The sequence below is a fragment of the Puntigrus tetrazona genome, chromosome 5 (genome assembly GCF_018831695.1).
Source record: "Puntigrus tetrazona isolate hp1 chromosome 5, ASM1883169v1, whole genome shotgun sequence".
NCBI classification, from domain to species: domain Eukaryota; kingdom Metazoa; phylum Chordata; class Actinopteri; order Cypriniformes; family Cyprinidae; genus Puntigrus; species Puntigrus tetrazona.
Genome location: NC_056703.1, coordinates 8,673,836 through 8,689,809, shown reverse-complemented (window position 1 = coordinate 8,689,809; position 15,974 = coordinate 8,673,836). Strand labels below are relative to the sequence as shown.

Genomic DNA, 15,974 nt, shown 5'->3' with positions numbered 1-15,974 from the left:
ACAGACTCTTCTTTCCGAAACTCTTAAAGGTTCCGCCTAAGAAATGTTCCTAGCTAGGCTACTAGCGTCTTTCAAGCGCTGTACATTGAAAGCTTAGCATTGAAAAGCAGTATTAAAAGATTCTAGAGAACATCTGCGATATAGCCTAAATGATTTGGTAAAAAAAAAAAAAAAAAAAAGCTCAACATTACTGTTGAAATAATACACTTGTCTTTATTACATTAATTCCAGAGTTTAATACAATTCTTGGACAAAATAAAAGAAAACAAAATATGAAATAAAAAGTCAAAATTTCGTAATAAAGATACAAAGATGAACTTTCATAAACTGTGGGTCATCCATACACAATACTGTTATGTTTAGCCGATTGAGGATCAGAAACTAAACTAAGAGGTTTATGCAACACAAGTGGCTTAAAAAAGAAACATTTCCCTGTTCTAAATGTCCACATTCACCAAAGTCATTAAGAAGTTGAAGCAATGCAGTTTAAAGACCAGATGGGATGTTACTGTGCTGGTTCTATTTTTTCTGAAGAGATCTTTACATATTAATCTCAATTTAATACTTTACAATAATTACAATGACACATGAATTGACCATTTTAAAAAAAGGCAATACAAAAGTTTAAACTTTTCCATATAAGCTACTGCATGTACTTTCAGCTTTATAACCCCTAACAACAGAAAAAAAAATGGGCATAATGATTAACAACATAATTTAGTGGTCTTTTGGAAGATTCGCAGCAGAAAAAATATAGACACAATAAGAAGGGCTGAAAAGAGGAAGACGGCAGCACGCCAGGCATCTGGACGCAGTGTTTTTCTCACAAGCACATTTTCAGCAGGCAGCAAGTTGCTTAAACTTAGCATGTAGCCAAGAGACCAGCCGACAGAAGTGTCTTCAGCCTTCAAACCAAAGAAACACGTTAGCATTGGCTTTACAAGATATGACAATTATACCTTAAAAACTGCATATAAAGTTGTCTTACTTTCTCCCTAAAGGAGATGTATGGGAAGGAGAGATTGCTAAAGCCATATCCATTGATCAGGAGCACCCGCAGAAGGACGGAATCTGCACAGTAATCCCTCAAATGGTTCCCTTCATCAGGAAACTTATTCTGCATCTGAGAGAAAAAAGTGAGTTAGAAAGAGATATATCCTGTTTCCTGTTAAGAACTAAGCTTAGGATTTATTTGTTCTGACAAGTCTGGTAAAACACTTTGACAATGGGGGACTGAAATCCACAAACAACTAAAACAACCCTTAAATAGAGGAATAATGCAAGTTCTCTAAATTGTTGTAGAATGTTTTCTGGTCAGTTGCTGACAAGTCAATTTAAAATTTACCTTCTGAAAGCTCATGTTGCAGACAACATGAATGGCGTCCTCTAAATCTGCTGGAGATGTGATGGTGATGTCTGCAGCTTTCTGGAGGAACGAATGAGTGTAGAAAAAAGCAGAAAATGCCTGCACCAAATAAGAAGGAATTAGCTACTGTAGGCCTTATCATATTAAAACAATACAGTGCATCTAGGGATCCAAAGCAATTAACAGAGTGCAGTGTTTGATTCACTAAGAAGAACTCATTCATTTTTATAAGGGCCTACTTGTCATGCTGTCTTTTTCATGCTATATATTCAGTAGTTGTTGCATTGTCATGAGTAAAGTCAGAGTATTTTAGTACAATGTTTCATCTGCGTTACAGTAAGAATGCAAGACCAAATGTTACTAGAACAGAATGTCATTTGGTTTTGTTATTATTTTAGTCATTACGGTATATTTAAAACAATACAATGGAACTGAATGCACGAGGTTTAAATGTTCTATATTAAGCACTCTAGAATGTCGTACCATAAAGTTTCCAGTAACGTTGGGCTGAAACACTTTATCAAAAGAGCATCTGGAATAAGAACAGTTGTTAAAAGAGAAGAGACGAGAAACGTTTGCCAGGCATTGATCGTAGTTTCCTGTGCCTTTGATTTGCAGGTCATCATCAGGTTTATAAGGAGTTGGTCTTTTATTGCATGGAGTATCAAACACACTGCTCAGCTTTATGGTGGTACTGTATCCTGCAGGATAGCAGGGGTGAACTATGGAGCGATCTGAACCCTGAGTCTGTAAGATGTAAAGAGAAAACATCAGAAGATATACTCTAAATATGATCAAATCATTTAATCAGATTGACTGATGATCATTTATAAAGTTTGCACTTAACCGTAATCAGAAGCGCCAGCAGTCTGAGTAACACCTGATTTCTCCCGTAACACAGAAAACTCTGAGTGTAAATCTTATAGTCTCGTCCGTACAGCCGCAGATTCATCAGATTGTCCTTGTTCTCCACTATCTGTTTTGTTTCAAAGGTGATCTGAGTAGAAGCTCCTCCCAAGTCTAGCGCACCAGCCGTGTCTTTGCCTGGAGACAGCCACTGACCCACAAAACCATACTAGAGAAAAAAAGGATAAGAAAGAAAGAGAGAGCATACATAAACGCAAGTGACAACTATAAATTATTCTCTGGAAATATTTATCTTTGTACATCAGAACAGAACCAACAGTAATAAATTTCTCAAGCAGGTAGTTGACTGTGACCCATCCATAAGCTCCCTCTTCTCGTCCACTTAAGATGGTGGCCCCTTTGAAGCTGAACGGGTAGGTCTTCAGTTTGTCTGCCACTTCCTTCAAAACCGCATCCGACTCTTTGGGTTTAGAAATGCTGTGTGATCGGACAAAAACATGCTTTTGTTATCTGTGATTCATTATGTAGCTTTCCACTCTATTCAGCGCAAACTTTTCCAGTATATAAACATGTGATTTGAAATTGGTTGCTGTAACAGTGGGCTTTGAAAATCTAATATACATTAAATATAAACATCTAAAAGGAATCTGTGTTTATTTTTTAATTTCTCTCTTACTTTAGTAGTCTCATGCCCGCTGTGGCCCCGAGATACACAGGAGTGAGTTTGTGTCTTGATTTTGGGATCTCCTGCGTGGCTTTATTCATGCATTCCTCAAGACTACCTGCTGCTCCTCCTTTGTTACCAGCATAACTCGAGATCCCGCCTCCTGAGTAGGAGAGAGAAAAATGTAAAATTTGGATGGAAGAAGTATGAAACTTACACTTATCACTATACTCACCCTTCGCATGACACTCGCTGTGTTGACTCACTATGCCGGTACCGTTCTTCTTGTCTGCCGGCCATTTGTAAATGAACATAGAAGTATGAGAGGATCCAGCGTCCAGGACGATTCCATACTGAAAACAAACACAACAGAAGCCAGAATCCAAACTAAAGTTAAAAATCACCTATTTATTATAACTTAAAAAAATGGATGTTCTTTCAAATCAATTGCATTAGCAAATTTGCAGAAGTTTTTCTTATTCAATAAGAGGTTTCGCAAGAATCTATTTCATGTATCTGTTCATGGCAGGAGCAATCACGCTTCAAAAGCAGCCAGTCCTTGTGTCATTAAAGTTGGCAGTTGAGATTCAGTGGCTGCCTGCCACATGCCAGAAAGAGATTCATCTTCCTCTCGACAGATTTTTTTTCTTTAATCCAATCCATTAAACGCTCACTGTCTGGGCGTTCGTGTCGTGCGTCTTCTTCGTCAAATGTGTAGCCTATTTCACTTGTGAATAACAAAAGTGTCATTACCATGAGCTGTGCTGGTTCTTGGACATCTCCAGTGTTGACGACGAGCAAAAGAATGCCTATAAGTGAAACAAACAGAGCTGCGAATGCGGTACATATTTGCAATTGCATGGTAATCTGCTGTAAAGACATATGCTGATCGACTTCAGTCGACTGTAGCCAGGATCTTGTAGAATACTGACTTGACACGCTAACGTTAAGACTAAAGTAAACCAACCTGTCCGACCTGCTCTGCCATATTATGTGTATTAAGTTATTGTAAACTTTATATGACATGTCTTACGTCAAGGTGAGCTTCTTCATCTTTTTTTTTTTTTTTTGTACTGTTGACTCTATACGTTTTGATTGTGTGTAAGAACTGTAGCCTGTTCAGGGCTTTTAAATGGTTGTACGTAGTGCTGGAACAATGCAGTAGTTGAAGCAAACGTTTAAGGGTCAACAAAAAGGTTTTGTGCCTTAAAACGTTTAGAGGTCAGGGACTGTGAAGTACAAAGACACAAAACTTCTCAGGAAAGCAATCGTCAATCTGACACTAGGTGGCATTACAGCAAATAAAATCACGTGTTGTTCCTCGTTAATAACAAGACAATATGCATTTAGAAAAGCAAAGTACATATCAATTATGAATTACATATTCAGTAGAAATGATTGAAAAATGAAGAGCCACATTTTGGATTGAATTGCAAAACTGTTGGTGGAAACGTAAATGTGTAAACGTGAACAGATTCTGTCCCTTCTGAAATTTAGGCAAGACATTTTTAAGGGCTTTTCTTTATTAAACAGGCAGTAGTCTGCTTTTACATCAGACTTGAACACGATTGGCCGCATGCTATTTGTGTGAGGGTGGTGTTAGGTGGAGGGACATTATCAGTCTTGAGAACATTTAATTGGACAGAAACCTGTGTTTCAGAGCCATTATTACAAGGACAAGACAAGGACTAAAGGACAAACACATTCAGTGTTTTAATATCTACAAAAAACAGAAATATTAGTAAACACTTTAACTTATTTAATACTACAAAAGCCTTCTTAATTCAGCAAAAATAGTAGCAGGCAATACCATTTCAAATTCACATTCTTCTATTTGCATAGCTTCAAGATTTTACATTTTGAATGTTTTCAGTGCTTTTGACTTTGGTTTACAGAACAAGCATACATTATATGATATTAAGGCGCGGCACAGCATACATAACAAACATACATTCAACTTTATGAAAAGATAGACATCCTAACATGATTGTCCTTGAAATAGTAGTATTAACACTACTAACATTAAGTCTCTTGTTGTACAATCTCGTCTAAAATGTAGAATTTATATAAAATGTGCTTGATAAGAAACTGGTTATTGAAATGAGAAAGGTTTGATGAAATGTGATGCAAAAGGTCTTTTGTGCATCCATGTTGTTTTCAGTGTACGGTAAACAGAAGCATTCCTGCTAAGGACAGTGCATAACAATATGCACAGGGAACAAAATAACTCTCATCGTCATTAAAGGACATTGTCGGTGTCTTTCTTACGAAGGGATCGCAACAAAAAACAAAGCGCCACAATAAGAAGGAAGCAAAAGAGGATGATCAGAGCACTCCAGGCGCCCGAGCGCAGTGATTTCCTCAGTAAAACATCTTCAGCAGGCAGCAGGTTGCTTAGGCTTAGCATGTAGCCAAGGGACCAGCCGACAGATGTGTCCCCCGCCTGCAAACCAAAGCAACATGTAAAGTTTTTTTACCTAGAGGGGTCCACTTTTCACCAAGCTGAAGGGAAAAGTTCACACGAACTCATCCTTCAAAACATTGAAGAAATTTAACTCACCGGTGGATCCTCTTTAGTGATTGGGAGCCATTAAAAGAGTTCAAACAGCTGATTAAAGCATTACAATAATACATCAATAAATGCCCAGTGATGTGAAAAGCTGCATGTGTTTATTAACAAATCTCAATCTGGCGGTACCCATTCACTGCAGAGGATCCACTGGTGAGCAAGTGATGCTAAATTATTCTAAATCTGTTCTGATGATGAAACAAAACAGTTAGTAAACTATTCCTTTAAATCAACACAAAAGCTATTACAATTCATGTTAGTCATGTGTGTGATTAATATACAGTATATATATATTTTTTAAATTAAAAATACAATGAAACGTAGTACTTGACTTTATGCATGAGACATTAGACCTGACAGTGAAAAGTGCTTTGCATGTGACAAATGTTTGGAGGGAAGGGGTTAAAAATTAAAAGGGATTGGTGGTTTAAAAGAAAATGTTGTGTGCCTATAAATAGAGAATGTGCATTAAGGAGGTAAATAGAGTGTTTTTGCAAATAGACTTAACTACCTTCTTTTGGAAGGAGATGTGCTGAAAGGAGAAAAAGTCAAAGCCATATCCATTGACCAGGAGCATCTGCACAAAGGCAGAGACAGCACAGTAGTCCTTCAGACGGCTTTCCTGACCCTGAACCTTATTTTTCATCTAGGGCAAAGAGAATGAAAGAGAAAGTTGAGCGGAATATCTGTAAGTCATTTAATAAAAGTAGGCTGAATAAATAAGTCGTCCGTTACATATTCGCTATTGCTTCATTTGAAAATAAAACAAATAAGAGAGTGTACATATAAAATAATGTCTTCATATAAGATAAAGCAGGTTCCTGAGACTCAGTCACTGGTTGATTGCTGAGATATGGGGAAAGTCATCTCAGAATAGCAAGGCACAAAATTAGCTCGGCAGGGTGGTACCTCCTGAAAGCTCATGTTGCAGACAACACGGGTAGCGTCCTCTAAATATTCTGGGGACGTGATGCTGATGCCTGTTGCTTCCTTAAGAAAGGAATGGGTGTAGAAAAAAGCAGAAAATGCCTGTGCCAGAGAAAGAAAAAAATGTGTTGGAAAGAGATTGCGTAACCATAATAATGACACATGCAATCATGACACTGAGTGGCCAGAAAATGAATTTATTATTTATTTTAATGCTTTGAGCTGTCTTACTTAATAACTGCTTACATGTACAGACATTAATGTTGCCAAAGGCATGAGAGATGAAGGATATATATATATATATATATACCACAAGGTTTAAATGTTCTATATTAAGCACTCTAGAATGTCGTACCATAAAGTTTCCAGTAACGTTGGGCTGAAAGACTCCATCAAAAGAGCATCTGGAATAAGAACAGTTGTTAAAAGAGAAGAGACGAGAAACGTTTCCCAGGCATTGATCGTAGTTTCCTGTGCCTTTGATTTGCAGGTCATCATCAGGTTTATAAGGAGTTGGTCTTTTATTGCATGGAGTATCAAACACACTGCTCAGCTTTATGGTGTTACTGTATCCTGCAGGATAGCAGGGGTGAACTATGGAGCGATCTGAACCCTGAGTCTGTAAGATGTAAAGAGAAAACATCAGAAGATATACTCTAAATATGATCAAATCATTTAATCAGATTGACTGATGATCATTTAGTCTAAAAGTTTGCACTTAACCGTAATCAGAAGTCCCAGCAGTCTGAGTAACACCTGATCTCTCCCGTAACACAGAAAACTCTGAGTGTAAATCTTATAGTCTCGTCCGTACAGCCGCAGATTCATCAGATTGTCCTTGTTCTCCACTATCTGTTTTGTTTCAAAGGTGATCTGAGTAGAAGCTCCACCAAAGTCTAGAGCACCAACCGTGTCTCTGCCTGGAGACAGCCACTGACCCACAAAACCATACTAGAGACATGAGAGAGAAAAATGTAGGGTAATGGCCAGTAACAAATTTAGTAAAGGACATTAAGATGTTGTGAGATACACAGTATGGCTAACAATATACCTTAATGTAATTCTCAAGCAGGTAGTTGACTGTGACCCATCCATAAGCTCCCTCTTCTTGTCCACTTAAGATGGTGGCCCCTTTGAAGCTGAACGGGTAGGTCTTCAGTTTGTCTGCCACTTCCTTCAAAATCGCATCCGACTCTTTGGGTTTAGAAATACTGTTTGATAGAACACAAATGCATATTTGTATTTCAGAAAAATCTAATAAACTTGGTTACAAAAGCAGCTTTCGTCACAAAGAGCTTTGTGTCTCACTTCAGTAGTCTCATGCCCGCTGTGGCCCCGAGATACACAGGAGTGAGTTTGTGTCTTGATTTTGGGATCTCCTGCATGGCTTGTTCAATGCATTCCTCAAGACTACCTGCTGCTCCTCCTTTGTCACCAGCATAACTGGAGATCCCGCCTCCTGATTAGAGAAAGTGAGAGAGAGGAAGAGAGAGGTCAAGTCCTCAGTCAGCTCAAAAGAATGACAGAATTCCTCTTAATGTCTCATAACCCTTTCATTGGCAAGAACTATCAGTTCCTATTTCACTGACTTGGATGACACAAAAAACTTGACTACCATAAATGCAACCATTTTTAAGGTGATTGTTCCAGATGTTTCCGTGGAACATTGCCACTCAGCAATATTTCAGGGGTACTAGGAGTTCAAGATCCTGATTCTGTTAAAGCCCTAAAGAAGAGTGGAAGACTGAGCCAAAGTGATGCAATTTTCAAAGGGCAAACTTAAGGCACTACCATAAAAAAAGGAAGCGGGCAACAACATGTTGCAATTCTGCACTCTTCTTGAGAATGCCATGTCTCAGTCCAAATATAATTGTTTTAGTGCAAAACCCCCCTCACAAAAGGATCAAGCACTAATTAATTTCTATACTTTTATATAAATAAAGTAAAACATCCACCGTCTTTGTTTAAATTTTGAGTAAACTGTTAAAAAAATCAAGTCAAAACCATGTATTTTAAGCTACTGTATTGCACAAGGTTTTAGCAGTCTCTGTCCCTGTTAAACTGTTCTTTTCCTTTCAGTCTTATCTTTGACATTTGCATGTAGTTTCATAACGGACGTTTTTATCAAGAGACTTTCAAATGAGCAACATCATAAGCCATTTATCATTAAATACTCACCTTTGGCATGACATTCGCTGTGTTGACTCACTATGCCGGTACCGTTCTGCTTGTCTGCTGGCCATTTGTAGATGAACATGGCCGTATGAGAGGATCCAGCATCCAGGACAATTCCATACTGAGAACAAACACAACAATTAAAAAAACAAGGCAACGGGTAAAAACCTGTGGTGACAAGGATTTGGTTGCGAGTGAAGACAAGCATACACAGACAACCTGCCAAAATATACACAATGAATTAGATTTTATGCAAATGCTTTTATCCAGCTAAAAAAGCACACATTAAAGTGTAAATAAAAGATTTATAACGGTACCACATTTTCCTTTTTCAATAAATGCTGCTCTTTTGAACTTTCTATTCAACAAAACAAGAAATTCTAAAAAACACGTATCACAGCTTGCACAAAAAAAGCAGCAGCGCAACATTGACAATAATAAGAAACCCAAATCAGCATATTGGAAAAATATATGGAGGATTTATGAAAACTGTAATGCCTGCTGAAAATGTAATATATATTAAAATAAATATATTAAAATAGGCTAAATGGTTATTTTAGATTTTTTTTGTTTTTATTTGTCCGAATTGGGAACATAATCGGACTGAGGAACATAATCGAAGTCTGACATGGGTTTATTGTTCATTGATTGATCAGTCTGCTATTTTATTCCAGCCTTTACTCCTGGACAGAGGATTCTTGAAGAGTCACACTTCAACTTTAATGGTACAACGCTCAAATATTTAGTAGTGTGTATATATATATATATATATATATATATATATATATATATATATATATATAACTGATTTATGACTAACTGGAAGTTATAACTTGCACATGAGTGGTGTAACCCGCCCCAAGTTATTTGGGTCTCATCATGCTGCTGAAAACAGGGTGTGTATTTAAAAATTAGACGTGGGAACTAACCTAGTTTTTTATTATTACACCTAGTTTTTACTGAGAAGCTGAATATCTTGTTAAAAAAATCTCCTCTTTGGTAAAATTAGTTAATACTTGAGGTTTTCTGACTAATCAACCTGTCCCGTGCACAATTTTGCTTCTTTAAAAACTCATTTATGTTGAATGCTCAGGCCTGCTCCTTGGCTAATTCACAGTCTAATGCTGATTACTCCAGTGAACACGTTTCACCTCTGTAGCCGCATCTGCAAATATGAATAGGATTTACTTAAACACTTCTTTAAAGTAGCGTAAAATGTTTGCTCAATGTCTATTATGAATGTTGAATAACTTAAAGATATAAAAAAAAAAACCAAGCATCTTTTGCATAAGCCACAGACTCTCGTTTTCATCCCACTGCACACCTGCATTACATGCTTTCCGAAGGATTGTGTATTTTGGGCAAGACACTGCCTGAACTGTATTCATTCATGCAAACCATGATAATCTTTTCAAAGTGCGTATCTTGCCTTCCAGACTTTGCTTACGGTTTGCATACAGCCATTTTAGCTTAGTATAAATACAGTGTCTAACAGCTCCTTTTAGCACAATAAGCGACTCGAAACATGTTCAAGTTTGCCTTTCTATGCCAATGGGGCTCAAATTATGCCATCAGTCACCTGTGTACCTAGTTTTTAAGAAATTATGTTACCCTGCAGCGAAACGGAATTGTCAAAATATGCTGAAGTGCTGTTAAGTAATTGAACAGTAATGGGTGTGTACGAGGAACATACTGGTACAAATACTATATGCAAAAGTCCCAGATCTTCAATAGCACAATGACTCACTGTCATGTTTAAGAAGGAAAAGGGATTAAAGCATTGAATCAAAACGGCTGGGAAATACAAACAATGGGATCCAGCCAATATAAACAAGAGCTTTTGTGTATAAAACTGTAAATCAAAAAGGATCACAGCTGGAGAATTACTATAAAAAATTAAAGTTTGGCAAGTGTGCCATTGGGTAAAATTGCATTGCATGGTCATGCAGACAAAGGCAATTAAGAATTAGTATTTTTCATGAAATATTTTTTTTTACTCTGAATATTTTAACATTTATATGACAGCATTATATAGATATTAATTAACTGCAATATCTATCTGATAAGAACATTGAAAATCACGTTTCTGTGATGCATATCAGCTGCATTCAACTTTTATTGTTGTCTTCAAATGGATGTAATGTATGATATAAGTATGTAATGATGTATTTCATTGTTTGTGAGGGTCTATTTTAAGCACTCGGACACTTTTAAAACTGCCCTGATGGATTATGGTCATTAAATTGCACTCTGTTATGAGCTAACATGAACCATGGCAAAGATTTATGGTCATTAGCTCTGAGCTGATGTAAATGACGTTCCAAAAAACAGCTTGGACATGCTAATCTGAAATGGCATGGATTTGGCAGCAGGAACATGCAAAAAATTGGACAACTATGAATTTTATTTAGTATTGCCTTTGGAGGCAAAAAATGTTAAAGTTTAAATTAAAGTGTATATACATTTGAACGTACACAAAAAACTGTGACCTATTTCTGATACACGGCAAGGTCATCAAACCCGACAAGGCAGCATTAGATTGTTGAAAACTTTTAAACGCTCTCCGTTTTACTTACAATGCCTTACATGTTACATATTCACACTAGTAGACTAAATGCATTAATTTAGCTTCTCAGAAAGCATTTTGCTGTGATGTGAACAACTGCAGATATTTATCAGGGCCACCGACACCGATCCGTTACAGATCAGTGGTTACCAAGTTACCAAAATCAGTTACCCCTCTCACAAGAGTTACAAATTATCCACATTCACTCTGGTGATAAAAAAAAATTGTAATCTAGGTTTGCACAAATTACAAGATATAATTCGAATGATATCTTGAAATGTGAGCCTGGACCACAAAACCAGTCAAAAGGGTCATTTTATTTTTAACTGAGATTTATACACCACCTGAAAGGGGAATAAATAAGCTTTGCAATTATGTATGGTTTGGTTGTTTGAAATACAACCAAAAAATATTTGGTTGAGACACAACTATTCGAAAATCTGGAATCTGAGGGCGCAAAAAAAATCTAAATATTGAGAAAATCGCCTGTTGTCCAAATGAAGTTCTTAGCAGTGCATATTACTAATCAAAAATTACGTTTTGATACAGTTATGGTAGAAAATTTACAAAACAACGTCACGGAACATGATCTTTGCTTAAAATCCCAATGATTTTTGGAAATAAAGATTTTTTTATTTTATTTTGAGCCACACAATTGCTACAAATATACTCGTGGAACGATTTGACAGGTTGTGTATATTAGGCTATACATATATATGCTAAATTAGCTACTGAAAGGGGGGAAATTAGAGAGAAAATAATTTTAACTTCTGCAGTTTTTAATGTGAGAGAGAGTCTCCATGGTTTCTCCGGTGGTGCAAATCAGCGAGCTTCACAAAAGCACACTTCACCCTGAGCAAGACAAGTCAGGTAAGACCGGAAACGGAACAATGCCATACAGATAAGCTTCTTATTTCTTGTCCTCGCAGTCTTTTTAACGCGCCCGGCGAAACGTCGCGGGAATGCGCGAAAGGTTCCTTTCCGCCTCTTTGGGATTTGGAGCCTGTGCGTGTCACGAATGAGAGAAAAAAAAAATTATTACCATAAACTCTGGCGGCTCTTTGACGTCTTCGGTGGGTACGACGAGCAGAAGAATGCCGCAGACTGCCAGAAACAGAGCCGCGGTCGCGGTAATGATCCGGCATTGCTGTTGGTTGCCCATGGATACCATCGAAGCGACGCGATGCACGCAAGACAAATGACTGCGAAGACATTCGTTGGCAAGTCAGGTACTATTGTGACGCCTGTTAAATACAGGCTGCGAGCCGGTAAACCAAAGTGGGCATGGCACAAGCTACATTGTTCTTCGTCATGTGTCCGTGGCGCAACAGGTTCTCGCTGTTACGCTGTTGTTTAGTAAATCAGATGCTTTATAAACTGCTTGACTAATTCAAACGTATAACAAGACTGTTGAGTGTTTGCTATGCTTCTGCATAGAGCGAGTTTCTTTTTCATTTTTGTATAGTATTTTTCTATGCTATATACATTACTGGCAATGTATGTGGTATATTACTCCAGTGTATTTTTTTTTAAAGCTATGAAACAAGAGTTGCTGCCCAGAGGAAAATACTCGGAAATGTAGGCTACTAATATAGGCCTATCAAATCGCTGTATGTGAAATAAATGCATTTAAAAACGCACGCGACTTGACAGAGTATCCTAAAAACACACTCAGCCAAATTTTTTTTTATTTTTTTTTTTTACATAGCTGACTTCAGCGAATGCATGGTTGATGATATGATTATAATATAGTTTTACTTAGATAAAATACATAAAATTATTCTGCTTGTAGGCTATTGCGTTATACTTTGAGCGTGAAGATGAACAAAAATTCAAGAAAAAATACTATATACTGCTTTTTGAGAGCACATGCACATGCACACACACACTTGTGAAAAATACTTGAATGGTATTTACTAAGATATAACCCTTGTGACAACATACTTTTGTTACGACTGGCCCCACGCTACTCTATTCTGTCACCTTTTGTCAAAGAAACAGCGTTGCATTTTGTGTACTGGAAGCAGTGCATCATAAAAAAAAAGTTCATGCCTTATGAAAGTTATAACAGGTTTTTTTTTTCCATTTCCGTTGTTTGAATGTGTGATTAACGCTGCTGTCTGGTGTGGGTCAAGTGCTAAACAGACGAACAAGGCTGCATGGCAGGTTGTAAGGCTTCAAACAAGAAAAAGATCTCAATGTTTTTTTTAGACGGGGCTTATCCCTGAATGTTGAAATAAATCTGTCACCAGGATGGTAAACAAAACTACAGAAACCTTTAAGGTGTGTAACATGACCGTTATCACACTGAGCTTATACTGTACTGCAGGGAATGTCGCCTATTGAATACTATGAGCAGATGCAGAGTCATTCATCATAGAAAGTGCTTGTGTGCCAAGAGGATTTATTTAATGTTTGTTTAAGCAGGGCCTGCATTATGCAACATAAACACAAATTATAGGCAGTATGAAAAATCGAACTGGGCTATTATAATTTAACATCTATTTACATTCCATTTTATATTCATATGTCTACAAGTGCTACTCATGATTCACCTATACATTTACTGCAGTATTGGTTTCTGTCAGGTTAAAGATCAAATTAATAGCTCAAAAAATAACAATATTTATCATCACGGCTTTACGCAGGTCCATATGAAGAAAGCCTCTGCTCATCCCTATCAAACAGCACATACTCCGAGCTGTGCTCCGGGTCCTGGCACATGTGGTTAACTATGAAACACTGGTAGTTCCAGAGCAGAAGCAGCACCATGCCACACAGGGCCAGCATTACCAGGCTGCCCAGCAGGAGGCGCTGTTTGTCCAGGAAGCATCCGTTTTGACAGCTCTCATCAGCGAGACGTGTGAATCTCCACAGAGATCTCTTCAGCCCAGATCCCGGCCGCTGATGTGGATACAGAGACACGACCGAATCTTTTGTTTGCGCTGCGCTCATTGTACGGGGAGCACTCGGAGATCCTTACAAGATGCCTGCTGTGAGAAAAACAAGTGGCAGGGCCGCAGAGATTAGATGAATATTGCGGTTCCTGTTGCACGGGTCAGGCTAGGCTTTTGTGATTTATTTATTTTTTCTGTCGTAAATATGCAAACACAGTCTTTTCATTCACGGAATTCATAGGGTATAAATGCGCTACATTTTCAGTGGTGTGAAAGTTCATTTATTTTCTTAATAGTGTTGTTCTTCCAAAGTATGGTTTCATAACCCTGGGATAAAAAGTTACGCCAACCTCGCTGTTAAGCGTTTCAGGGTTTAGAACGGCGACGTTTTTTAAAGGGACAGTTCACCCAAAAAAGAAAACTGAGTCATTAATTACTCACCGTCTTGTTCCAAACCCGTAAGACATTCGTTCAGCTTCGAAACACAAATTAAGATATTTTTCATGAAATCTGAGAGCTCTCTGACCCTCCATAGACAGCAGGGATACTACAACGATCAAGGCACAAAAACAAAGCAAGGACAGTAAAGTAAAATGCATCAGTAAAATAGTCCATGTGACTTTAGGGGTTCAACTTTAAGTGTACGAAGCAGCGAGCATAAGTTTGGTGTGCACAGAAAATAATAACATAATTTATTCAACAATTCTTATCATCTTCCGCCATTTAGAAGAGAAACGGAACGTAATGAAAGTAATCAGCACTGTTTACCCTCAGCATGCGAATGCTTTATCCTGAATGCAAACAAGGCTGATTACATTGATTGTACTTACACTGTTCTCCAAAATGGCAGAAGATATGGCGCACAAAAAGTGTTCTCGCATCTTTGTAAACGTTCAGTTAGATCCCTGAAGTCACAGACTATTTTACTGATGTCCTTGCTAGCTTGTGTCTCCATCAAGGTAGTTTCCTTGCTATCAGTGGAGGGTCAGAGAGCTCTCAGATTTCACCCAGAACATCTTAATTTGTGATTAATCAAGGTCTTACGGGTTTGGAACAACTTCAGGAGTTTTCATTTTTGAGTGAAATAACCCTTTGACTGAATCAGTTTGTTCAGACTCCCTGTACTATTACTATAAATATGAATTGATAAATGTAAATGTGTGTTTTTGTTGCAGTTATTAAGTAGGAATTTACCTGCTCAAGCTACCATTCTAATGTTTTTATGCCTCTGATTAAATGATACATTTTATGATTGTGCACATTAATTTATTAAAACATTCCCCTTTGGTATATTTGATGCAGTTAGTTACATTTTGTTTATAACTTGACTGTAGTTAAACTGCTTCAAATTATGATTCACTTGTAGCTTGATAGGCTTTATAGCTTGATAGCATCTCCCAAACGTGGAAATGCGTAAAAATCTTATTCTGACTAGGTGCTAAATCCAATCTTTATAAGCCAACACGTTTTGATCATGTTTTTAACCAACAAATGCCATGAAATAGACTCTAAATGGAAGACTTATATTTAAAATAAATAAATAAACTAGACGTGCATCATGGCTTTTTTTAACCGAACGTCCAAGTTTACTGAAATGCCAAATTAACTGCATAGATATCAGTGAGAGGTAAACACGCCGATTCGTCTACCGTGGCAGCTATAACACAAATGCAATATAAACGCCAATAAAAGCCTACCTTTCCAGTTGATGCAGGACTGCTAGCTTACGAAGACAAACACGCATCAGGTTTCACGATGCCCCAGGGTTTGTCCAGTCGCTGACCTGTACTCCTGTTTGGATTACTTCTGCTCAAAATGTCAAAACAAACAGATTCAGAACAGCTCCTCCTCTCCCGTCTTGGCACAACACCTTCTCCACACCAGATTGTGACCATGTCTGTTTAATGTGAGAGGCGGATTGTGCAATGATAATTAATTTTCTG

General features: G+C 37.6%; 2 protein-coding genes and 1 long non-coding RNA gene across 3 annotated transcripts; 1 reads left to right on the top strand and 2 right to left on the bottom strand.

Moving 5' to 3' along the window:
- Positions 1-191: 191 nt before the first annotated feature.
- Positions 192-3,852, bottom strand: LOC122344920 (ectonucleoside triphosphate diphosphohydrolase 2-like). The gene is made up of 9 exons (XM_043238565.1): positions 3,651-3,852; positions 3,133-3,250; positions 2,910-3,060; positions 2,551-2,710; positions 2,214-2,441; positions 1,850-2,113; positions 1,346-1,465; positions 989-1,123; positions 192-905 (listed from the first exon to the last, which is right to left on the bottom strand). The coding sequence occupies exons 1-9, from the start codon at positions 3,777-3,779 to the stop codon at positions 705-707; spliced, it is 1,506 nt and encodes a 501-aa protein (XP_043094500.1). The 5' UTR covers positions 3,780-3,852; the 3' UTR covers positions 192-704.
- Positions 3,853-4,586: 734 nt separating this feature from the next.
- Positions 4,587-12,309, bottom strand: LOC122345092 (ectonucleoside triphosphate diphosphohydrolase 2-like). The gene is made up of 9 exons (XM_043238925.1): positions 12,177-12,309; positions 8,572-8,689; positions 7,702-7,852; positions 7,445-7,604; positions 7,117-7,344; positions 6,749-7,012; positions 6,376-6,495; positions 5,978-6,112; positions 4,587-5,340 (listed from the first exon to the last, which is right to left on the bottom strand). Exons 1-9 carry the CDS (start codon positions 12,303-12,305, stop codon positions 5,137-5,139), a joined length of 1,509 nt encoding a protein of 502 aa, XP_043094860.1. The 5' UTR covers positions 12,306-12,309; the 3' UTR covers positions 4,587-5,136.
- Positions 12,227-15,581, top strand: LOC122345093. Its single transcript, XR_006250971.1, has 2 exons — positions 12,227-12,363; positions 13,783-15,581. It is a non-coding gene; the product is annotated as an uncharacterized LOC122345093 (long non-coding RNA).
- The last annotated feature ends 393 nt before the right edge of the window (positions 15,582-15,974 follow it).